Source organism: Numida meleagris, chromosome 1 (genome assembly GCF_002078875.1).
Source record: "Numida meleagris isolate 19003 breed g44 Domestic line chromosome 1, NumMel1.0, whole genome shotgun sequence".
In the NCBI taxonomy this organism is placed as follows: Eukaryota; Metazoa; Chordata; class Aves; order Galliformes; family Numididae; genus Numida; species Numida meleagris.
The window spans coordinates 190,941,101-190,966,181 of record NC_034409.1 but is presented as its reverse complement, the minus strand read 5'-3'; the positions used below and the strand labels follow the sequence as shown (position 1 = coordinate 190,966,181).

The 25,081-nt window shown below is 42.9% G+C and overlaps 1 protein-coding gene across 3 annotated transcripts in view; it reads right to left on the bottom strand.

Annotated features, from left to right (window-relative positions):
* The window catches only part of RSF1 (remodeling and spacing factor 1), a 61,635-nt gene continuing 36,805 nt past the window's right edge, over positions 252-25,081 (bottom strand). For 2 of the 3 annotated variants that reach the window (XM_021383062.1, XM_021383074.1), the window contains 9 exons: positions 24,826-24,930; positions 23,389-23,468; positions 18,885-18,939; positions 17,568-17,677; positions 14,954-15,021; positions 13,418-13,625; positions 11,836-12,059; positions 9,818-10,009; positions 252-8,014 (listed from right to left, as the gene is read on the bottom strand). In XM_021383062.1, coding sequence (XP_021238737.1) covers positions 7,449-8,014; positions 9,818-10,009; positions 11,836-12,059; positions 13,418-13,625; positions 14,954-15,021; positions 17,568-17,677; positions 18,885-18,939; positions 23,389-23,468; positions 24,826-24,930 — 1,608 coding nt within the window. In that variant the 3' untranslated portion in view covers positions 252-7,448. The remainder of the gene's footprint in view (positions 8,015-9,817; positions 10,010-11,835; positions 12,060-13,417; positions 13,626-14,953; positions 15,022-17,567; positions 17,678-18,884; positions 18,940-23,388; positions 23,469-24,825; positions 24,931-25,081) is intronic. The other variant, XR_002434028.1, reaches the window with a different exon arrangement.

The following is a 25,081-nucleotide window of genomic DNA, read 5'->3' as shown; positions in this document are numbered from 1 at the left end:
CATTGAAAACCATTCCAACTGCAAAAATAATGCCATCAGATCTTCCTCATTGTCAGTCAGAGCTGGTCAAGGAGAGGGAAACTCGATTTTAACACAGTGAACGCCAAACATGAATTCTCCCTTCCCATGGCACTGCTGCAAGAGCACAGCCCCACTGCTCGGTGCGAATGTCCAAAGAAATCCCTCCTGGGGGGTGACCACCATTACAAAGCACTCGTTGCTTCAGTACACATTATACTTTGTACATCAAGTTATTTCAATTTTTTTTTTATTATGACAATTTACATGTCATATTTATATGAAAGAAATGACAGTAGATATTATAACAAAAACATTATGAAAGAAAAGTTACACAATTAGGCCTACAAGCTATAAAATGGCTTCAGGCCCAGCTTATACACAAAGAGTTCTGACCAGACTGTAGTGAGACAACGCTGAACAATTCATTAACAAAAATATTGGCACCAGCCTTAACATTTTTTTTTTTTACTTCATTTACAAGGAATACAGTATTTAAACAGTTGTGTACTGCAAATCTAAAAACATGAGCTGTTATTAAACTGCAGTTAACCCTTGGAGCACTGAGGCCACCATGACTTCCATGTTAAGAAGTTCTGATGCATCGCGTTTCCCATGCGTGTGGTATTTCTGGCGAGCGGGGAAGGACATGAAAGCACCACCCAATTTATGTGCAACAATGACAATTCCAGTTCTTCCAGCACCTCTTTCCCCACCTCCCACACACACAGTGTGCGTCCCCTCCGTCCTTTCCCTTGGATGCGGCAGCAAGTCACGATGGAAGAGATCTAAAAATCAAGGTTCAGGACTCTGAAGTGCGCGGGTTAAGCTCCGTAAAGAGCTCGGCTGTGGGACTTCTAGAGAAGGAAAAGAAAAATGAGGCCAGCTGTGAATGAGAGCGATGTTAAGGAGCTCCACATTTCCTTGCAAACATACAAACAGCATACAGGAGGAAGACAAGACTGGATTTCGTGTAAGTACATCTTAGATTTTAACCTGTCTGGCAGTTTTGATCTCATTGTCACAGAACGCTGGAGCCATTCTGCTAGCAACTACCTGGTCTGTGCTATGTGGGACAGTGAATGCACCCAGTGTTTGTCCAGCATCTGCCTACAGCTCTGCGCCTATTTGAGAACCATGGTGCATACTGACAACAGTGACGCTGAGCATCTGAATTAGTTGAGTGCCATCTCATGGCTGCTGCCAATCTAGGAAGCAGGGCTAGCATCTAGCAACCTGACTGGCATGAAAAACACATGGTTTTAGTGCAGGTTAGGGGGAGGAGTGCCATTTAAATGAATATAGTGTAGGAATAAGATACTGTACAAGATTTTAGAGTCCATATAATGAGGATGAAATGGAAAACTAAACAAGGTACGTAACTGTATGCTTTGATTTCCTTTTCTACCACTAACTTGAGTAGCAGATTAGTATCTATTACGGACTTTTAACTAACAAATGGTGCACTGGTAACGAGGCCTATCGTGCGTTTTAGTAGGACTTTATCCCCTTAAGATCACTGAAGTTGTGACAGACTAATCTATTGAAGTATCACTCATCAGTTTAGTTGTGTGGGACAGAATAAGAGGAACAAAGGACAAAGGAACCCGCGCGGACTCCAAACAACACCCCCAAAGGCCAGCAGTGTCACAGCACTGCACGGACTGCTCCTAACCTTCTCCACGTCCGTGCTGCGCTGGCAGAGCCACTCCCTCAAGGAGGGAGACCGGGAACAGCTTTTCCTGTTGCTCTGAAGGTCACCATGAGAAAAGGAGGATGTCAGGATGATTCTCTTACATGGAGACCTTCCCTTTGAAATACAGTCCTTAAAGGATGAATCAGAAGCGGTTTTTAGGCCTGTCCAAGACCTGTCTTTCAATTTGCATGGGCTTGCATCCACATTTTCCCATTCCGCTTCCCTCCACCCATTCCCCATCTCCTGTAAGTGGAAAGAGCATTCCAACAGCAGGAGAAACCGACTCGGTCTGCACCTGGGGAACCAGCGCGACTGACTATACACAAAGTGCTGCAAAGTGCACGAAGTAAACCAACCGAAGGAAGAGAGCAACTCCACCTTCCAGTTCTCCTTGGGAACCTTTGGGGTTTCATGTAGCAATAGCAGATCTATTTGCAGACACGCTAAGCATGTGTCCTCTAACTGCTGTATCGTCCCCTCTGCTGATCTCAAGCTCAGCTGTGGGGTGCCAGCATTTACAAAACAACGGTCAAAAACCCAGGCTGTAGGAGTTGCTTTTAATTGCAGTTACACCTGGAGTCTTTAAACTGCATCCTCAATTATAAAACCTTTTTATCTACTTAGAGTGTCCTGTTCTTTCCCCCAGAAGCTGCACGCACAGTTTTTTTTTTTTTTAAGTAAGTGTCATACTAAGCAATATACATCTTCTGCAATATACAAAATAAGTTAAATTATTCCAAAGCACTGGCACAAACAGCTCCCAAGCACACGCTTTTGCCGCTTGGAACCATCTCATTGAGTTACACCTGACCTAAAATAAGAGTTGGTAAGCGATGCACATCTCCAGAAGTGACCAGTAACCCCCAGTCCCTGGCTGCTGCGTGTCCAGCTTCAGGTGATAAGTATTTCTGAAGGCAGAGTGTTCGTGAGCTCCTCAGCTCTAAAGCATCAAGAAATAGTCACTGAGAAGTTTCATTACTTCAGTACACGCTGGATAAGGAGTAAGTACTGCTTCTGTCGGCTTTTTCATTTTCTGTCTTCTGACATTTTAAGCGATGCAGTCCCTACCCCCTTTGTTCTAGAAGGGGAGCAGGAAAAGTGAGATCCCAGGAAACGTGGGCTTCATCCTGCACAGCCTAATTTCAGACAGCAGTCCTGAATGCTCCCATAGATGCTTTCAGCACAGGAGCACTTGCAGAACTGTGCTCTCTTCGCATGAATTGCTGAGATTTCCCCACCCTATTCAACAGATTCCTTTTTCCAGAACGTTACCATTTGAAGATATTTGATATTCTTACATATATTTATACATGAAAGGATTTTATGTACCCAGTGAACTGAAAGCAAATGTCAATACGTATCTAAGGTGCACGCTGCACGTTAGATCCATAACACACGCCTGTGGGTAGCAGGCACTGCACATGCACCAAAACCACTTCTCAGGGCCCACGTGTTGCCACTTTGAACTAGATGATACAAGTCCCTTGGTCAGACCAGGGCTGGGGGCTAGCGTGACCACCAGAATTTATTTCAATCACGGAGCACAGAGTGGATTTAAAAAGCAGGGGCCACCAAAATTCCTCGTTTACTTCTCATTTAAAAGAAGAAATGTTGGTGAAAATATGGAACTCAAAACAACTCGCTGAAGGTTCTGTCCAGGACTTCCTACTGCAGAGCACTGAAAACCAAGCTGCAAGCACCTGAAAACAGAGGTACAGAATGGACACCCCAACAACAGGCTATTAAAATCATTAGACAGCACCCGGATACCAAATAGTTCAAGGGAGAAACATGAAGACAAATCAGAACAAGGGCACCGCTGCCATACAATCCTTCTTTTGGGAACATACACATTCACCTTGAGGTTCTTTGGGATCCCTCAGAGTGCAGGGCAGCATTCAGAGAACAGCAGTGACCAGGAGAGAAGCAGTCATCAGCTCCCACTGCTTGAAGAGCGGCCGAGACATTTCAATCCACAGGAATCTCGAGGTGACATATTAATAAATGGGCAAGTTAGAGGAAAAGCAGCTCTGTTTCTCTCAAGTGCTGTTAGAACAAAGCAATCCTTTCATTAAATGAATCGGGAAGATATAGTAATTTTATAATGTAATTAAACACGTGTGAAGTCAAACTATCCAAGAGCTCGGAGTTTGTTGTGCAGTACTCATCTTTCTCCAGGCTTTCAACATTAAGGGTTTTTTTGGTAGCTTAGTGATGTTGTTTTCCATTTTTAAGTCAAGGTTTAGAAGACTCACTAACTAGAAGACAGCCACTGCAATGAAATTTTGCCTTCTTAATTCCCCACCCTTCTGGTTGGATTAACGCACCACATTCCTTAGTGCAGAGGGGCCGCATTTTGCACATCACGTACCATGCTCATGGCGAAGAGCCGTCCTTTATCTTTGTGGCACCCAGAAACATCCATTCCCCAACTCAGTTTATAGTTCCTTCCCTTCTCCAGTGCTTCTTAGGACTCGCGCAGCCCACAGGCATCAGTTCACTTTCTTCCTGGTCAGTTATACTCAGAAGGGTCTGCAGTTAAAAAAGACACAGCTTTTGGTGACAGCCTGTTTGGAGATCGCCAAATGAATTCTCTCCGTGCTCAGCCAATGGGTGCTCCTCCTCCTGCCCTTCAGCCCGTCGTGTGACAAATCCCTAGCCGCACTGTGTTCTGTTTCTCACACGCCCCGAATTTCTGCTAGCCCAAAGCCACACCTGAAGATGAGCAGTCAAAGACACGCGACTTGTGATCTCGGGATGCGTACAGAAGAGCACGAGCTGCTATGGACAGCACAGCACCTGGAGGACATTCCCACTCTGGGATCACATAACATGGCAGCATGAGCCCCGCGTGGCAGCCAGCCAGCCTCGTGTCTGAAAACAACATCCTTCCCAAGAGATTTACATTTCCCACCACGCTGGAAGCCTTGGGCAGGAGAGAAAATGGAAGCTTTAAAATGCTGGGCTCTGTAGGACGTGGAGGCAGATTTTCCTTGCACAGTATTCCCACTGGTCTAACGGGACCTCGGGATCCTGGGGGATGAAGCCATCCCAGCTATCAAACGTGACTTCTCAGGAGACAGAAGAATTGTTTTGTAAAACTGACCACTAGAAAGTAACAGCTTGCCTGCCTACGTTGGTAAAACTTGACGCACTTGACATAAAATTCAGTCCTCCACTTCTGCTTCCTGTTCTCCAAGTCACTCCTGAACATGGTGCTCACTTTCTCCCTGGTTGGTGTATTCGCTATTTCAACTGCTTTGTATTTTCCTACATTCCCAATGATTCACCCACTACGTATCCAACTTTTGGTGCTGTCTACGAGCAAGAATGTTTGCTACGGCACTGACCAGATAGGAAAAGGCTCCATCTGGCAGCAAAAAAGATGATGGCACTGCCAAAATAAACAAGAGATCAGTGGTTGCACAGCGTTGCTGCACAGGAATCTGACAGTTTGCACTGCAAATATTAAAAATGCTTAGCAACTATTAACATTAAAAAGTGGAAGCCATATGCTCTTGCTTGTTTTAAAACACAAGTAGATTAGAAATGTAGAAGCACTACATTTATGCATCAGCTAGGCAAATAAAAAGACTGTAGTAGCTAAAATGCTACATACACTTTTAAGAACATTCTAAACCTCTGTGGCTTTTCACTACCCTGTTTTAATACCTGCTCGTGAAATCTGTTAACAGTTAACATCGATAAGGTGGAAAGATATTTAATCTTTAATGGCATTCAGTTCTCATTTAGAAAGAGTGTGATTTCTTTTTTTATTTTAATCACAAGCTTGCTTGGCATAGCAGATAGCGAACGAGTTCTACCTTTCTTGCAACTCTGACGATTCTAGTTTTAAATGTGCGCTGCTAGAACCCAATTGAGCAATGGTCACAGGGCGGTTCTGATAGAACTCGTGGAGAGAGAGGTGGGGAAACAAAACCAAGAGTTTCCAGGCCAGAAGTTGGTATTTTTGGATCTAGGTTTTCTAGAGAGGTATTTAGTAAAGGCCTAATGCCGGTTTTAGTAGAAGAAAACAGAAGTGCTTCATGACTGACTAGTAAATACAGTATAATGGAAGGGAATCAGGTGGGGCAGGAAAGGAGAACTCACTCCTCAGTGGCAGCAGCAGTTTCGGTGCATCCATTGCCGGCAATGGACATCAACACCAGTCAAATATCCAAATCTCAGAGCAAAAGGAATAACAGATGTGACCTTTTTGGATTTCAACATTTGGCAGATCTTTGTCAGCTGTCTGTGTGCTACAACACGTACAAATGCTACAGCCTGCATCTTAATTCCGAATGAAGAGAAAACTCAACGCTACCCCAGACAAATTCCAGCTCTGCTCTTCCTTATGTGCCCACGTTTGTTGGTTTGTTCTGTAGTCTCCATTTTTTTTCTGAATGAAAGCACATATCACTTCATGCCCACTCCAAAGTTGATGAGATGTCTTGGAGCCAAGTGTTTTCTCTCAGAAGTACTGCCTTCTTGAAATCAGTTTGGTCACATGACAATTACTAAAAGTATTTTAAGAAAATTCTAACGGCCAAAGGCCAACACTACATTCAAAACCTGCTAATACATCCAGGCAGATAAGTAAAATCAAAACAAAAACACACACAAACCCCAAACAGAAAACCTCCAAAAGGAAAACTGTTCCATTTGTTTACTTCAATTTGAAGTAGATACTAAGGACATGAATGGACCAGTCACGGTTTATTGGAAAACCCCTCAATCCTTTGAAGCGCCGTAATTCCGCGGTCAGTGCAGTTTGTACAGACACATCCCATTCGGAACACTCCAACAGAAGGTGAAACCCGAGTGGCCACGCAGCTACTGCAGGATTCTTTTGTCTGTAAAAAGTTTGCAGCACGTCAAGATGCCATCCCGTTTACAGACCAACTTTGCATCAATGCGTCCTCCCACTAGACACCGTGCATAGGAGACCATCTGATGAACTACGCATGAGATAGCTTTACAAATTCATCGCCAGCATGTTTCAACTGTCAAAAACTTCATTACAGTACACTTTACTGTACAAACACTTTAAAGGATGTTTATTAGGAAAGTCTGCAAGTCATAATGGATAGTAGAGTTCTTGTTTATGGTACCTTCTTGGCCTCTAGTAATTCTGTTTGCCTCCAGTATTAAAATCAAACTGCTTCCATGAAGGTGATTACTAATGAGCTATGGCATGTTAACCTACAACTCACAAAATGCGACAGTACAGACGTTAAATTTGAGACTGTCTGTTAAGTTGTAATCTAAGTTGTGAACATTTAAATATAATATATATCTCATATGAAAAAGCTAAAGCACAAGTGCTTCTGCACCCCGCCCACCCCTTGAGCCAAACCCACCCCAAGTTCCGGTTTGGGCCCTGACCGATTTGGAATGCTTTCTTAGGCCACCCATTTCCACAAATTTGTATGCACTCAGGAAATATAAAGCCAAAAATATACAAATCTCTTGTTGTGATAAGGTTTTTGTGAGTGAAATTACCCAGGACCATGGACTTGGAAGGAGAAAGGGGGGTAAGAGAGGGAATTTACAGCAATTCTTCTTCAAAGTTCAAAACTGGTCACTTCACAGAAAGACTGCAGGACTGGTGAAATTCTTGCTTCTAAAAAGTGATACTGTAGTGGAGAATTTTCTAGGAAAAATAAAACAGCTTTTAATAACTGGCCCGCTGGTATGAGCTACCGTGGAATAAATTAGCACAAAAACGGAAGTCTTATAACTGTTCACTGTTACAGACGTAATCAACAAGGTCAGTCACTCTCAAAAGTTCATCTTCATCTTCCTCTGGCCCTACTGCTTCCTGCCCGCTCCCTGTGCCGTTGGGCGCCAGGCTGGCGCTGGCTGTGCTGTCCTTGGGGGCTTGGGTCTTCTCACTCGGTTTGCCAATCAAGTTCTCAATGGTTTTACCTGGGCTCTGTCCGTTGGTGGAAGGCAAGTCCACCAGGCTGTAGTCCAAAGGGCTCTCTACTTTCCCCACGTTATCAAAGTCATCTTCGTCGTCACTTTCTATCCGGTAGCAGTGCTTCTTGGTGTTGTCTTGAGGAGCCTGTGGTGCCGGCAGCTTACTTGCAGGGTTTTCTGCCTCATCGTTTGCATTTTCGCAGTTATCTTCGTCGTCTGTTTCGATTCGATTGAGCCGTTTGCGGACAGGCCTCTCTTCATCCTCCTCATCCTCTCCTTCCTCAGTGTAGTCGTCCGTACTTCGCCGACGTTTTCGAATCAGTCGCTTCGACTCCTTGGTGGAATCGTCATCTTCAGAGTTCTTGGACGCATAGCTCTCTGGAATAAGCAGCAGACTTAAAGCTGTTAGCAAATCTGAGTGCATGCAAAACAGTTACCCTCCTATTTTTTAATGTTTCACACTCATCAAAAAAGCTCTCTGTCTCTCAGCACACACGTATCAGTCTCCTCCCTCAGCTTCCCAGCCACGTCAAAACGCTCGCACCCTTCTCACATTCTAAAGAAGCTGCTCAAATGGCGAAGTCCAGCAATCTGCTGGTATTCTGCTCTCAGCCTGAGCATTCCCAGAGGCTTTGGAGGCCTCTGCTAGAAGTTAGAAGTGCTAACTACATCAGGAATAGCATGACTTTACACCCTCTGTGGAGCCAGGAGTTGGACTCAATGTTCCCCACGGGTCCCTTTCAGCTCAGGATAGTCTATGCTTCTATAAAATAATGGCTGCACTACCTTAAAAAAATATATATACATATATATATATGTATATATATACATGCATAGAACTGTACTATCCCCTCCCCAGCAAATTCTACGCGACTTCTTTCAGAGCACATTAACACTGTTTAATGTGGCTGGAAGGCTGCTGTCCCTTAATGGAAGGCCTTTTCTTTGCACACTGCCTTAGGTGAGAAAAGATAGACTGACAAATCAAACACCGTTGGCTTTCTCCTTGCTATTTCCATTAGAAATGCATGCAAATTGTCATTTTTGAAGGTATTATCAGTGTAGGTTCAGGTTGCTAGAGACTCTGTCAGAGTTCCAGTATTTTCAGTGTAATTACATTTCCAGTAACAGTTACATACTTTCTAACACATTAGAACTGTGGGAAACTACCGGAATGGTACTAAATGGCATTGGGTTTAGGATGCAAAAAGCCAGCACCAAAAATACCTGAGGAAATGGGTTTTCATGTACAAAAGACATCATCAATCAGGCATTGTTTAAAGTCGCAAGTGCAGGCAGCAAAAAAAAAAGTCAGCCACCATACAGCAGATCGTGAGCAGACAGCCTGTATATCCTATTTCTGAGAGCAGACTGTATATTGAAGGATAAGATCAAGCTTTCAAGATACCATACAGCTGCATTATGTACTTGTTTCACTTTGTGGAAGAGGATCCTATAACGCTCTATAGACTCAGGCCAGCACTTCCAAAACTTACCTACAAACCAGAGGTGCTCAGTGTGCACGGCTGCTTTTCTGAGGAACCTTGGCACCCATTGCAGCCTGTAAGGCTCAGCACGTCTCAGTGCCAGACAGAAGGTTCTCATGAGCTGGACATCACAATTCAAAGGACCTGAAGGCAGTGGTTGTGTTTGTACAAGCTAATTTTGTATCTAAATACACACTGGTGGCTCATGGAGTGACTGACATTACTGCGAGCAGGTTTTCTGCAACATCATACACACCCACACTTATCGCAGCACCTTCAAGCAGGAGACTGCATAGGGATTGGAAAAGGCTGAACGACCGCAGAGGAACGGGGGGTGCCATACCTACCTACACAAACACAATCAGGGCACCAGCAGGCAAATAAGAATCTTTAAACATTTGTGGAGAAGGCTTTGCGGCCTCTTAACAGAGACGTGGCAAAGCAGTGACATTAATTCTAGTTTTGAAATGCCACCCCTCACTGCCAGACACGGTAAAGTCAGGCCTGTGAGGCCAGAGCAGGGACAGTGACTCTGAGAAGTAACTGTAATGGCTGTTTCACAAGGAAACAGTTTCTGAGAAACATCAAGGAACTCTAGAAAGAAAATTCTCTGGGCAACTCTGAATTGTACAGTTTTTTCCTTAGGTTAATGCAGACATACACCAGCTCCTGCAGATCAGACCGTGTATTTTACCTTCGCTGTCTGAAGTGGAGAGCCTGCGTTTATGAACTCTTCTTAACTCCTTTCCGTATCGGACACTTTTCTGAGAGCCATCACTTTCTGAATCCTCCTTGTAGTTAACTTGCCTCTTCTGATTCCTTCTTGATCTTCTCCTCCTGGTTTCCAGGTAATCATCGTCACTGTAATCTGTGTAATCACCGCTCTCTGTACAGAAGAAAACAGCCGTGTCTGTTATTCCATTAAGACAAAGCTGCACTGTTTAGATAAGCTTCAGACCAGCACTGATAAAACCAGGCACGCTTCCAGCGGAGGAGTCTCAGCCCTCACACCTCATTACCCTGACCTGTCCCATGCTCACGCATCAGTTCCCCCTTTCACTGCCAGCAGAGAATTGCTTACTTTTAAAGAACCTTCTCACCAATCTGTCTCCACCAAACTCCCCAGAGCAGGTTTTCTTCCCATGTTTTTGTTCCCTCGTATCTACTGGTGCCAAAGATGCTTCCTCTACAATCCCTGACAAGTTGAAGCAACCTGAGTCACTGACATACATGTTACCACTTCCACTGGAAAGCCCCTTCTGGTTTTTTCCAATTGAAATTCATGGCACTCTGCTCAATCATTAACAACAAATCTAGGCTTAAAAGTTCGCTTGCAACAGAAACTATGGAGAAGAAACTTACCAGCATTCTGAGTTCTTCCTGCAGCGGAATACTGCACCTAATGGCTTTAAGAATTGAACGTATTTACATTTTCAACAGTTAGAATCAGCTCTGAGTCAACTTCTGCTGCTTTTTCACTGAGTCATGCCAGAGCAATTATCTGGAGATCACAGTACATTTCTGTATGCAGCCCATACTGTTCTTAAGTTACCGACTGACACAGGCGACAGATCAAAGCAGCAATCCCCTTCACCCCCTAAAATGTTACAGAAAAGTCACAGCAAGGCAACAAAACTCTGCCTTCAGAAAGAACTCCCATCTCCGGAGACTGAAAACAAAGCCACTCACAGGGAGCATTACTTCTTTAGCTCAAAACAGAGCTCAGGCAGGATCAGTAGCAGGGGTAAAGAAAAACAGTTACAACTGCACTTACATATACAAGGAATTATGTTGGAATCGGTGGGGCAAGGCTCTACCACCCAACACTTTGCTGCAAAAGTAAGAAAACTACATCTGCATTCAGTGTTTCCTCTTCCTGCTCTTTTTTAAAACAGGATGCTTCTGATGGTACAGAATGGGCTTCTGATGGTTCTGATCTTCTCACAGATATGTGTTCACAAAGAAACAGATCTGCTTGTAGGCATTACAGAGTAGATGGCCAAACTCTTTGGATCCTCTAGCTACTGCAAATATCTTCATTACTAACAGCTTATATTTAGTGCAGTGATGCATTCAGGACAGGAAGACAGCAACTCCTGCAAGTGCATGTGGCTATCTATCTTCATCTGTCCATGCATTATCCCTCCTTTGGGAAGGCAGCACCTCAAATCAAGCTACTTCAACACAATCACGGTCTACATTCAAGGAGGACAGATAAAACATTGAAAAGGTAACCACGCTCTGTACAGCTCTGTACCATACAAAAATTCACTGCAGCTGAAGGAATTCGTTTTCCAAAGTGAGGGAGAACGTTTCTTTCAGAAGAAGCTTTTTCAAAGTTATTCAGGAGGTCTTTAAGTACATATAAAGAAGAATATTTTTGCCTCCATCCTTTGTATTCCATGAAATCATGTTCCAAACAGACAAGGTACAGGAGAGCTGAAACTGCACACAAAGGACACAACACAACAGGAGCATACATTTAAATACAGACTTACTTTAAATGCCAAGAACCTAATACTCAGTTTCCTTCGGAATTCCCACAGCTGAATAAGCAGCAAACAGCTTTAGAGACAGGAAGCAAAGATGACATACACTTGACCAAACGAACCAAAGCCATTAGTGTCCATGTCACGACAGGAAACTGAGACTTCACTCTTCCTCTCTCCAGCACAAAATATCCCATACATTTAAAAGACTAGTTCTACTCACCAGATTCTCTGCTCGAATTGTCCTCGGAATCTTCATCTTCATCATCTTCAGAATATTTTTTCTTGACTGTTTTCCTTCGTAACCGCCTGCTTTGCCTCATGGGCCTGGAGAGGTGTCGCCTGGATATGCGGGCACAGAACTCGGAATCGCTGTCTTCGTTTGATGGCGGGTCATCTTCACTTTCATCCAGGTTTTCCTCTGATATAACAAACTCATCCTGAGATCTGTTCAAAGAGAGACCACAGACAACAGAGAGATCTGAAACAAAGGATCGAAACATTACCTCCACGAGCAAGTAATAGATGGAAAGCGGGCACCGAACAAAACTGCACAAATCTTGTAGAAATGATGCGTACTAAAGATCCAGAGTGAGCAAACTGCCATCACTGACATGGAGCTTCTGTTCTCTCTTGGAGGACAGCTTTACAATGCATGACATTACACAGCGGATGAGAACAGCGGGTGGATATGAATGCTCCATCGAAATGTGACCATAGGTGACATTTACACTGGACAAATTCTGGAGTGTTCACACAGTGCACTTCAGCATAACATCTGCATAGCAATAACTATGCATAAGCATCACCTGCGAGGGAGGAAAACATGTCCTGGCTTTTTTTAAAAAGCAGTGGGACACTGCAGGTGCACAGACACTTGCATTTGGCTGCCTGCTAAATTTAAACTCCAGGATAACATTCAGAAGGCATTCAGCAGAGAAATGAGTTGAAAATGCTTGAGCACACTTTAACAGACCAATACACTATTAATTCAGTGAGACTTCTAAAAGCTCCTATCATAGATTGGATGTTTTCAGCACGTTTTGCTTGGCTGTTGAATATGCCACTGAAAATGCCTTGACGTGGTTATATGCAAAAAGCAAAGCTCAAGGTATTTGCATCCGTTTTGTGTAGGTTACCCATAAAACTCAGTACAGTGACTGTTTGACTGGGTAAAGCTTTAAAAGCTTTAAAAGCTCAACTGTGTTTTTTTCATTGAGGCATTAAGAAAATCTAAAATTACTATTTTTCTTTTAGCATTAGGTATTTCCCAGTCTGAAAGATAAGAAATTCCAGGGAAAAAGATAATTTCAGTGAGCCAAAGCAATGCTCCTTCAGTCCCTAAAGCTTCCCATGACACACATTTGTTTTCATGCACTCTTCTTTGGCTGAGTTCAAACTTTATCTTTTAGAAAGCAAAAGGCAAGGGCTGACTCCAGAACCCACATGTCCAGTTCTGTAGATGGAGAAATTTTACTTTCCTGATTTCTAAATGGCAACCAGGCCAAATAAAGATCTCACAGCACAGGACATATTTTCAGAAGAACCCCCCTCCTTTTTTTTGCTTCTTTTTTGTTGCTGGTTTTTTTTTCTTATGGCGTTTGGTTGCTTGCAGCATGTTCATTTGAAGTACAGTTTTTCCAGCACAACTGTATTGAACAAAGCCAGGAGAACTTTTGCTGGCACTGCGCAGCGGTGTTCCAGATCCGGACACGTTCTCCTAATGACCACTTTAGGGACACTGCAGAGTCACAGAAACCCCTAGCAGCCAGTGACTCCAGGTAGAAGCTAAACTAGAGACCTACCCATCACTGATCTTAAACTCATCCTCGCTCTCTTCCTCATCCAGATTGCTGTCGCTATCCAGGTCGTTTAGTCGCCGTCGTTTCTTGCGCCGTGCTGCAGCAGCCCTTTGTGGTCGCTTATTTTCTTTCCTTTCTTCCTCTAGGATTGTGGAAATGTCTTTCCCACGGTGACCTGTGATATTAGACATGTCTTTGCCTCTGCCAATGCCTGAATTCAGTGATAGAAAGGGGAAAACAAGAACAAGTTTATTTTTGTTCAACTTTGCTCATGTCTTTCTTTCGTGCCTCTGGCTTCAGATTATTTTCTGTAACAGAATGATTTTTTTACTCTGGCTGGAGCCTTGTTCCTGTCTGACACAGCCCCAACTCTGGTCACTGGGAAACACTGAGGTCAACACAGAAGACAGAAGGTAAACGCTGGCATTCTGCTACTTAACCACAAAGTGCATCAATCCCAATGACAGTGTTTCTTTGAGTAGGGCAGATATCAGAAAATACATCTTCTTCCTAAGGCCTTCGTGCTCTTCTTGGGAGTTTTGGGAGCATTTAAGCTCCTGTTTGGCCAATAAGTAGACTTCAAGAAAAGCTGGTTTTACTGTTGAGATGTAAGTTCTATTTATTAACATCTTGTGTAACACGCCCACAGACAGCTGAGTTTCAAATTGTCTGCGTGTACCTGCTGGCCTTACAAAAACTGCTGTCACAGAGTCACAGAATCATTTGAGCTGGATGAGACCTTTGAAGGCCATCTGCTCCAACTCCCTGCAGTGCACAGGGACCACAGCTCCATCAGGTGCTCAGAGCCCCTCCAGCCTGACCTTGGGTGTCTCCAGAGACGGGGCATACACCACATCTCTGGGCAATCTGTTCCAGTGCCTCACCACCTTTATTGTACAACAAAGGGATTAAGTTTCACAGCATTTCTCTCCACACAAGCTAAGGTGACGCAGAAGCACAGATTCATCAGTCTCAGGTACTTTGGAAGATCTCTCTTTTGGTCCCTGTGGTGCCTTACCAAGCAGCAACGAGTGTAATTGCACTTTGTTCACGTACAACTGAGAAGTGCCACAGATCTGCATTAACATTTTCAAGACTGTATTTGCAGACCCAGTCTTCAAAGGGTCCAAATGTGGACCAGTTTCTGAACCCAGTATTTACAGCTGTCAGATGTCAATGGCGCTAGCTGCCACTCCACTCTCGAATCCAAAACTCTATGTAGTGAATTCATCTTAAAAGCTGTCTTGTCATGATTATTTACTGCATTCATGTATTAAAACATGCACAAGTTGAATTTAACTATCAACAATAAAAGCTTTTTGGCATCTTTTGGGAGCTTGGCATGGCCATTTCCAAGGGAAATTACTTAGTGAGGCTAAAAGTGCAATAGTAAGAATAGTAAGAACAGTAAGAATTGGACAAAGTGCCAATTATATCGCATAAGGGAGAGGATTCTATTCGTTGCCGGTCATATCTGAAGAAATTTGGTCTCAATCTCCGTACCACCATTGGAATGACAAACAAATATCAGAAACATACCTCCTCCATCAGCTTCCTTGATGTCATCTTCAATTGCCTCATCAATTGCCTCATCAAATTCATCAAACCTAAAAGTAACAGCTTTTATTTATGACTTTATATGAGGTTATAGAAACGCTTCTCAAAATCTAAAACTGCCTTAAGAAACCACACTGCATAGATAATGGACTGGATAAATGACAAAATAACGCAGAAAATGGGCCAGACAGATGAAAAAACAGCCACTTTCTAAAAGATATGTTCACTATTTCTATTTGCAAGCAGAGTATTTCTCACTGACAGACCTTTTGGCACTGAGTTACACTGAGAACAGAAAAGCGGGTTCATTTTACATGAGGCACCGCTGAACCTAACAATACTTAACCTGAACACGATTTGAAATGGTATCAGTGGCACTTTTCACACAAAACATTAGCAGCTCCTTCACACCTTTTATAGGGGTGACATACACACTGCCAATTTGCAAAACGGGCTTCCTGGAAAGCACCTATTAAAGCCAAGGGCTAATTATTCACCCTGTCACAATGTGCCTTGAGAATTTGTTTCCCGTCGCTCCATTTCTCCTCGCAGTCATTGCACCTTACGGGTTTGCAGCACTCTAAGCCGAACGGAGGAGATGTAATGTACAGAGCTCTTCACAGCGGCACACAAATAAACCATAAGGTAATGTTACAGGACTAAACAGGAAAAAGAGAAGCAAAATACTTGAGGATGCTTTTGTAAGCCTGCCTCAATCCCTGCACAGCAAGTGGCTCATGGAAGGGGAACAGCAAATGGAGGAGAAAGGAGCCAGTCCTCATACACAGAAGATGACTTCTGTAGATTGTTTCTGCAGTTAGGAATTGCAGTCTTGTAACAATCTTTGTTATCTCTGTAGGAAAGACATTTTGTTTAGATTACTTCTTTCTTCTCATTTCTCTGCTTTTAAAATAGAAATGACTGCGCATTGGACAATTTCATCCAAGGTTTGGCTTGCCAGTCACTGAAGAAAGATTACAGGTACGTTTATCTCTGTCCTCCATTGCAACCTCCAGTGGAAGAAGACAAGGATAGATCTGGTATTACTCTGCAACAGCAGCCATAAAACACCTCCTTTTAAAATGAGGTGACTGATTGCTGTTCTTTCTGTATATCCTGAGAACAACTGTATGGCACATTTAAGGCAGCTTTACACAGTAAGGAAGTAACTCTGAAATTATTCCATCAATAAGACTTGTCCCACATTACTCAAAGACTACTTTCCCTCTTGAGTGTTAAAAAACCCTTTAAAATGTGAGAAATCACTTAATGCTCTCAAATCACAAATAACCTGAAATCCAATGTGGACTGACAACTGCTTGTCAATGAGGTGTAATGGCACATCATTGCTGCTGCTGCTGCTGCTTTATTCAGCAAGCAGGTTTTTTGCTAAGCTTCTCACAAAAGGAAAGCACAGATGGCTAGAAAGGAACTAACCTGTCTTCAGAGAACCAGAATGCTACACAATACAGATTTGTCTGTATGGAATGAGACATTTAGCATTTATTTTCCCCCTCGGAAGGAAAGCACGCACGGTTCTCACTGACACTAATAGGACTTCACTACAGACATACAAATTCGAAGTGACACACTGACATGTGCAATATTCTCACCAGCTCAAAGTTGCGTGAGTGATGCAGTCTGTGAGACAGACTGCCATCTTCTTTCAAAGATTGATTTTCGGGAGCAACATTACAATAAACGTTATTTCCAACAACAATTACTGCCTCTCTACAACGTGTGTCCTGCTGAAGTCGTGCCAGATTTCCTACAGGCAAGACTGTCCCCTCCTGGCCAGATGCTGCCTGACCTATCATGGACATAGTAGAAAACCTATCTAACTGTGCCCGTGGCGTCATGTTCCTTATAGAAATACTTAATTTCACAAGCTAGCAATGATATTTATGTCAGTGTGGCTTCTGCTGTTAATTTGAAAAGTTACAGAAACTCAACAGCTAAGTAAGGTCAGACTGACTTTGCTGAGCAGGATGAAAACCCAACACAGACAAAGGTCACGTCTCTCCTCAATGGCACAAGCAAACTGAGTTTAACCATGGCTACTGCTGGAAGGGTTTAGAAGTTGCAACATTCTCATTCATTAGGATAAGGGTCTACACAGAACAAGCACTGTGAGAAAGGCAAGACTCCATTAATGCAGCTGGGACAAAAAAATACAAGCTCTCAGGCAGCAGTGCTCTTCTCCAATCCCCAAAGAGGAAAAAAAGAGAGAGGGGAACTCCAGGCCTTTAGACAGAAGCAGAAGTTTTCCCTTCCAACAGGAAGAAGGGATATAATCCTCCTGCTTTAAGTTACTGCAGGAACTGCCAGAACACCATTTTTTTCTCCAGCATCACCGAACAAAGTACCACGTGCATTTTAACTTTTTATGCATCCAATTTTCAATATACAAAGTAACACGCACCTCCGTTTCACAAACATCCAGCACAACTGGTATTCAGAGGAAAGATCACAGACACTTTAATGCGGCCTCTCTTTTAAATGTAAAAGTGAGCATGAGAAGCAGGAGGTTGATTGGGAAGGAAGATGATGGTATGCTTTATTTTTGCTTTATAAGCTGTATAAACAAGCTGCCTACCTGTAGCTTATGCATTTCCGGGTTCTGGTAGACCTCCTTTCAAGCAGCTTTGATTTGTGCTTTTTGGAATCTTTCTTTTTTTCTTCCTGACCTTCAGGGATTTCCGGCTCCTGTTGACATAAGACAGAAATGTCAAGAAGTTCTCTTCACTCCCTTCAGATTTCTCATGCCTGTGCTCGCACCACGCACAAACACATTGCTCAAGGGCTCAGGTTCCACTGTACCACTGTGTTAATGCTACAGCAGCCAGGTGATGCTCCCAGCACCTGTAAATGCAGCGAGCTGAACAAACTGTTCAGGTAAATCTCTGTGTACCAAGCAGAGTGACCTTGCCCCTGTGTCACTACACTGTCTCTGACCCACACAGCCAATGGCACGAGTGGTTTGCTCAGGGGCTGGCTTTGGTCTGAGCCACTACAAATGCCTTTATATGGTGCAGCTTTGAGGAAATCCACAGAGTTTAATTTTATGACATTTTTTCCAATTTATTCATTTTTTAAAAATCTGTCCCTGGGTTGAATTTCAGACTCTCAGCCAGAGAGTCTCTTGCAAGTCTATAAAATCTGTTACCATTTATCTGCTATCCAGAGACAAAGGGAGAAAGCTAGTTTAATTACCATCAGAGTGGAAAGTCTATGCCTAAACAGAAATCTTGTTTTAAACTCCCATGGAAGAAGAGATGACATAATTTTGGATGAAGGCATTTGGCTATGACATGAAAAAATTCACTTGAAAATGTATTCAAGAAGTGAGAAGAAGACAATCCCCACATGAAGAAAGACTTTTTTTTTTTCCTTTTCTGTAAAGGGAAACCACATAGGAACATCTGTCACTAAAACACAAAATGTTTATGGTTTTTCATCAAATGTAACTTCAATATGCATTTTTTGGAGGGAAATGTTATGCTTCTAATAGTTACTACCTCCCACCTCTGTCAAAAGCCAGAAACACTCATGTCCCTCCATTGTTTCTAAAGGATGGCTATGACAATTAGCTCAGACATAGACAGCAGAGTTAATTAAACTGAAGCGTACCCTTATAACCCACAGAACGGCAATGGATTCTATTGACAACCCAGTTCTGATGGGGGAGGTTGATTCTGAGATTCTTCACTGATGGAGGGCTCCAAAGCCCCTTGGTTTCTCTGCTAAACTCAAGTTCAGACTAAATGGAAGGCCCTGAATTGTTTCTGTCCTACATATACACTGACCTTCCTTTCCGAGACGCTCCTAGCTCTTCTACCACACTGTTCAGAACCTTCTTCCTTGAGAAGTGTAGAAAATAAAAGAATAATACAACACAGACGCAGTAACTCACCTGCGGTGGAATGATGTTCTCAATGCTGATACCCACGTACACCAGTCGCTCTTTTCTTTAGGAGAGAAAAAAGAAAATAAGCTCCCAGAAAGGTTGCAGACACCCAAAATAATGCTGCAAGTAGCACCAGAACCATCCCAGGAGGATGCACCAACTGGAAAGCTATTTCGCTGGAATTACATACTAAATCCCATGTGATTGCATTTTCCTGTATGAATAATGTAAGTGAGTTCCAAAGAGTTCTTGCAAACAACGGTGCTTGGAGATTGCAGGCACCACCAAAATGATTGAGTCTGGATGTAAAAAGCTATTAAAGAAGAACTGGAAAACACTAACATCGTGATAAAGATAACGCTACCAAACCCACAATCACCAAGAGCCTGAAGGCACTGAAAGAGAAAATGGGAATTGAAAATCACCCTGGACTGGAGAAATTAAATGAAGACAAGATGCAATACAAAAGAAGACAAGCCCCAAGTTTTAGATGTGAGCAGGAACTATCACCTTGAGAAACCAGGGAGCAAACAACTGCCTGCGTAGCAACGCTTTGCAAGAGAACAGCCTGAATGAAGATCAGCAGAGTGCAGCTGTTGAAGAAGTAACATCAATTCACAAGGATGTGTGGACAAGAGAACAGCCTGCGGGATGATGAAGACATTCTGTGACTAAGCCAGTAGGAATTACTGGATTGCAGATGTGCCCTGCTGGGAAAGGCTGAAGAAGCAGGGACAACTGCTCCAGAGAACCAGGAGAGAGAACGGTGCTCAAATACAGGAAAAACTACTGTAAGGAGAAGCGGGCTGCCCTTATGGTCCACAGCAGGTAACAGGATTTAATCAAAGTAAATAAAATTGATTTTAGGCAGTAGCAGCAAGCTTAGCTTAGCAAGCATCTGCTGCCATCCAAATTGCCATGGGCACAAGTCTGGCTCCCGGCCTCTGCTTGCTGCTCCACCGGGACATCTGTCCACCCCACGATGCCTTGGATATGCCAGCACCTCTCAAACAGCACTAGGTGCTGATCTTTGGGCTAAGAAGGCAGCCTATAACTTTCTCCATTAAAATGAGACACAAGTTAAATAAATGAAGGTAACAAAGAAAGTTGGTGAGCCTGCAAGGACTCTGAAAGTGAGCCATACCTCTACAGACTTCAACATTATTTTGAATAAAAATAGTTTAGGGCAGGACAGCCCCATGCAGGGACAAGGTATGAATGAGACATTTGCCAGAAGACCTCCAGCTTTCAAGATCCAGTGAAGCATCACCATGGCTGAAACGAAATCATGCAAGAACCAATGCTAAACTCTTCTGATTTTTCAAGATAAAGATTCTGCATTAATCAACCAGAATCAGACTTCTGCAGTTTTACTGTGTAGCTGCATTGAGCATGTACCCAATGACCATGAACTTGCAACAGGATGCATTGTACACAAGTCATCCACACTTATACCCAAACGTTCCCCATCCCTGGAGGTGTTTATGGCCAGATTCAATGGGGCCCTGGGCAACCTCATCTAGTGACTGGGCAGCCTGACCAAGCCAGCCCATGGCGGGGGCTTGGAAGCACATGATCTTTGAGGGCCCTTCCAAGCCAAGCCATTCTGGGATTATATGACCTGATACCTCTGCTTCAAATGTGCATCATTTTATGCAAATAGTTACAGGCATCTATGTGTAAAAATTTGTTTTCCAATACTTTGATTAATTTATAAAGAATCAAAGTCAATTTTAAGGTAGTTTTCTGACTAGCCTTCTGCACTGTACATTTTTATGCAAGAACCTTCTGGAGAACTACCTACCGAAAGAATCTAGCATCGGTTTTTTTTTGTATTAAATTACATGAACACATATAGTTCCTAAAGCAATACTGACAGAGAGTAAAAATGGATTTTAGGTTATTTTAAAGCCAAAAAAACCATAAGTTTCGACAACTCTGTATCATGTCTAAATAGAAAGTGTTGGTTTGCTATTGAAGCAATTGTTTGTGGCTCCTAATATCAGCTCTCCAAACTGATAGTCCACCCTGAGCACCATGAGATTGGTTGGAGGAGGAATTTTTACCCGGTGCAAAGTCACTGTGTTCTAAAAATGCATCTAAATAGCATCTTAAGGCAAGGAATACAACTCCTAAGATCAGAAAGGAACTAACAATGAAAACATTTTAATACACAGCGAATGTTTTTGATGGTCTCTTCCATTTCTCATTTCTTGTAATGCAAAACAAGAAGAGATGGGAGAGATGAGAAAAATTCAGCTATTTTTAAATGTGATCCATGGAAGTTCTGAGATCTGCTTTACCTCCCCTGGCTTAGGTACGCACTAGTACTTCAGTACATGCTACCCAATAGTTTAAACATCTTAACCAACAGGTTTGGAACTGTGGGATGCCGACAGGCCTCGATTAGTTACAAACACACACTATAAGAATCTAGAAAACATTGCTACAGAGAACTTAGGAGTGCATGAAAGGAAGTGCTCCACCCGACGTGGCCTGCAAGAAGTAGAGAATCCTCCGTGGGATTTTCTATAAGGAAGTTTGAGAGTCTCTAACAAGATTAGAAGTGGCATCCAGAAGAGCTTTGACACCCACTCCTGGCTTGTCATAGCACGTGACTGCAGGAGTTTAAGTGTAGACACCTGAAATTCAGCCAGGCTGCTGCAGCAGCACCTCGAATTCAGGAATGGAAGACAAAGAAGGGAGCGACTGATGTATTTGTCAGAGTTGTCATGAAACTGAAAAGTTTTCACCAAACATTCGTGGCACTTTGGGGATGTGTAAGAACACAGCTGAACGGCTGGATCGATTTCAGATTCCTGAAAGGTAGGGAATAACTGAACAAGCACGGCAGTGTCAGCAGCTCAAAAAACCAACACTGAATCTGATAACAGCACAAAGAAGCTGTTAAGTGTGAGTGCCCATGATGAGACAGTTGTGCCCCAAACAACCAACTGTAATTCATACACCAGTAGAATAGAACAGACTATCATTTCTTCTAGTGTCACAATTCTTGCTCTCTCTGGCCTTTTCACCTGACAAGTTCCTCAAATATACCAGCATTAGGTTGAAAAACTTTGATACACCATTACTGTATCACCAAATCTTTAGATCCCAAACTCACGTCTCTCTTTTTAAAAGAAACCTTTTGTGGTGTACAACAGAAAACATTAGGTTCATTTGGAATGAGGATCAGGTTGCAAAATGGTTGTGAAACATCTGTTTCAGACACTGAAGACTGCTACAGTATTGATTGTATGCCCTCCTGTAACAGTTAGAAAGCCATATTCCCATGCAATGCAAGCAATGTCAAGGAAGTACGACAGAATGGAAAAAAAAACTGCATTCCAAGTAATGGTTGCCAGCAGAATATTTACCAAAGCAGGACCAAAAATATTGTTCACTAGCAATGAGACTTCCCACCATAAAACAGAGCAGCAGATGCGGTTCCTCTGTGTCCTGTACTCCTGCACAGATGGAGGCTGTGTGTAAGCTGAGCTTACTCGCAAAAACAGCTAATTGCTTTGTTCCCGCAGCTCCAAATTCACTAATTGGCAAACCAAGGGTAATTTTACTACAGTGTGATCTAGATCCACTCTGAGCAGAAGCTGGGAACAGTTGGTACCTGATCTGCTGCTATCATTGTTGCTGCTACAACAGCCATCACAAACAGCAGGTCTGAAGGAGGCTGAACGCAAACATGGATTCTGCTCTGCTCTCCCGAGCACCAAATCACCGTATCCCATGTGCTATCAGTGTCATGCTACAAATACAAACCTGCCCAATTACTGCATTTAAATGTTAAATATTTACTGCGTTTAATAACGGATAGAGATGTTATTAAATGCTACAGAGCACTCAATATACGTTCTAACAAGCTGTATATTATGCAAACTGCGTTTCACGTCCCTCATTCTCAGGTCTGAAAACTGCAGGCAGGATGTGCCAAGCAGTAAGGATGCTGCCCATGAACACAGCAGACTGGTTTGCATTGAGCCTTTGGAAATGGCTGGAGTGAATGCAAAACTTCCCCCAAAGCTGTGACTCAGCTGCACTACGGCAATTGCATCACCCTGTAAAACAGGTGAAGTTAAACAGAATCTAAAGCAGTAAGACTCAAAACCCACATTAATCTGGATTACCTTTATGCCAAAGGCAGGGGTTAACCTTGCTGTCAGCAGGATATTTACACGTGGATGACAGTATTACTAACACATGCAGCTGAACCAGTGCTGAAAACCATTTAAGTACAGCTGTGGGAAAGCCATAATTGCCTCCTGACACCTTGACCCAAGTTGAATGCCAATTTATTTATTTATCTTTTCTAATTATTGCACTTTTTCACCCTTTTTGCAAGGCCTCCCAGCACTGCAACACCAGTAACCACGAATCAGTGGGAAGACAAAAGTGGGCTCCCCACATCCCAGCCTCCACATTCCTTTAATGCATGTACAGTCACTAACACCCCCACGCACAGCAGTTTGCTGTGAACACAACCAAACAGCAGTACCTGCGTTCTGCACGCTCCTTCTTTTTTAAGACGACGTCCAGATCTTGTAACTGTTCCTCTAATTTCTCACAGAGTAATTTCTAAGGGAATGAAACACAGGATTAGTTTCCTTCAGAACCGTTTCCATCTCCTGTTCAGACGCTTCCTGCACTATTTCTACACGTGTCGACATACACAATATACATACACGAAGCTGTGTGTTAACAGTGGTATCTATTTGTTATTTATCTTAACCTTTGGAGAGATGTGAGTCTATGGACACCACAGAAAACAGGTATAGGCACATTCCAGCACCATTTTTTTTTTTACCAAATATTCCATATCTTAGAATGCCATTTAATACTTCAGGAGCCATGTGTAAAAATGACTTTTTATGGAGAAGTCATGCCTTGTTTCATGTCCATGCCCTCATCACACTATTTCCCGGGATGATCATCACACTTTCACAGATCTGTTACTTTTCATGTTGAAAATTACTAAACAGCAACCAAGCAAGGAGATGCCTTAACTGCAAGCAGCAATATGAAATCATATAAGGAAGAAAACATTTTTACGATTCAAGATCATGACTACTTAACCCAAACTACTACTTAGAAGACAACTGAAAATCGATGCATGATACAGCTGTGTCATGCCACGGTCAAGGTGGCAAGCTTTTTGCAGAGCAACAGCCATTTTGACAAAGGATTTTTCTAAAAGAAAGGCAGATCTGGGGTCCTCAGGCAGACTGTCCTCAAAATGTGCATAGCATGGTTCCCCATTCATTTACCATGAACAGCATTGCACTCTCTGGCTTTTCCTTCCAAGCATCATCACTGCAATTCCTGCTATTTAGATATGCTTTAAATTAAACCAAACATACGCACTACAATTTTTTAATTTTTTTTTTAGAAGCAGCTTCTAACCTTTGAAAAAAGTGCTCATATTTGTCTATTACTCAACAGGGACAACACTGGCTTTCCCAGCAGATGCTAACCAGAAATGGCAGCTTTCTCTACCAGCTTCTGAGCAAACGTCTCTGAAGGAGGAATAGCACTTCAGAAATGGCTGCTTGCTTTGGTCACTGGATATTCCTTGCTGGACTTGTTGATCCTGAAGGCTCCCTGCCAACTCGGGAGATTCTATGATTCTATGGGTCCCCACTCCTGGATGACAACGTGATGCTTCTTTAGTGTTTCTTAATACTACATTATTCTTAAAGTTGTTTAACAAATATAGGAAAAAAACCAGCAACATGCAGTATTCGTCACTAACAGAAGAAGAGGGAAGGAAAACCACCTCATAAAACAGTTTTACTAATGGCTAAGGGGGAAGATCAGCATCCCTACAACGCATCATGGTCTGCTTTGTAACAGAAAAAAAGATAAAGAAACTGTTAAACTCCCAACAAAACTCCACAACCACAGTGCTGAAAGTGAAGTAGAACAGGAACCATACGTGCTGGCAAGGTGGGCAGAACCATTCTCCATCAGGGATTATCATCAGAGGAGGGCGAAGGCAAGCTGTATGGTATCCGCTGTCACAGGAGTCACATAACAAAATCTGTTGAATCAAAACACATCAAGAATATCTCTTGGCATTCGCAATGTGTAACAAGCTCCAGAACTATTTTCTCTGCCAACACAGAAGCACTTCATAAATACTTTGGACTGTGCCAAAACCAAAAAAATCCTGTATCACTTATCACTAGATG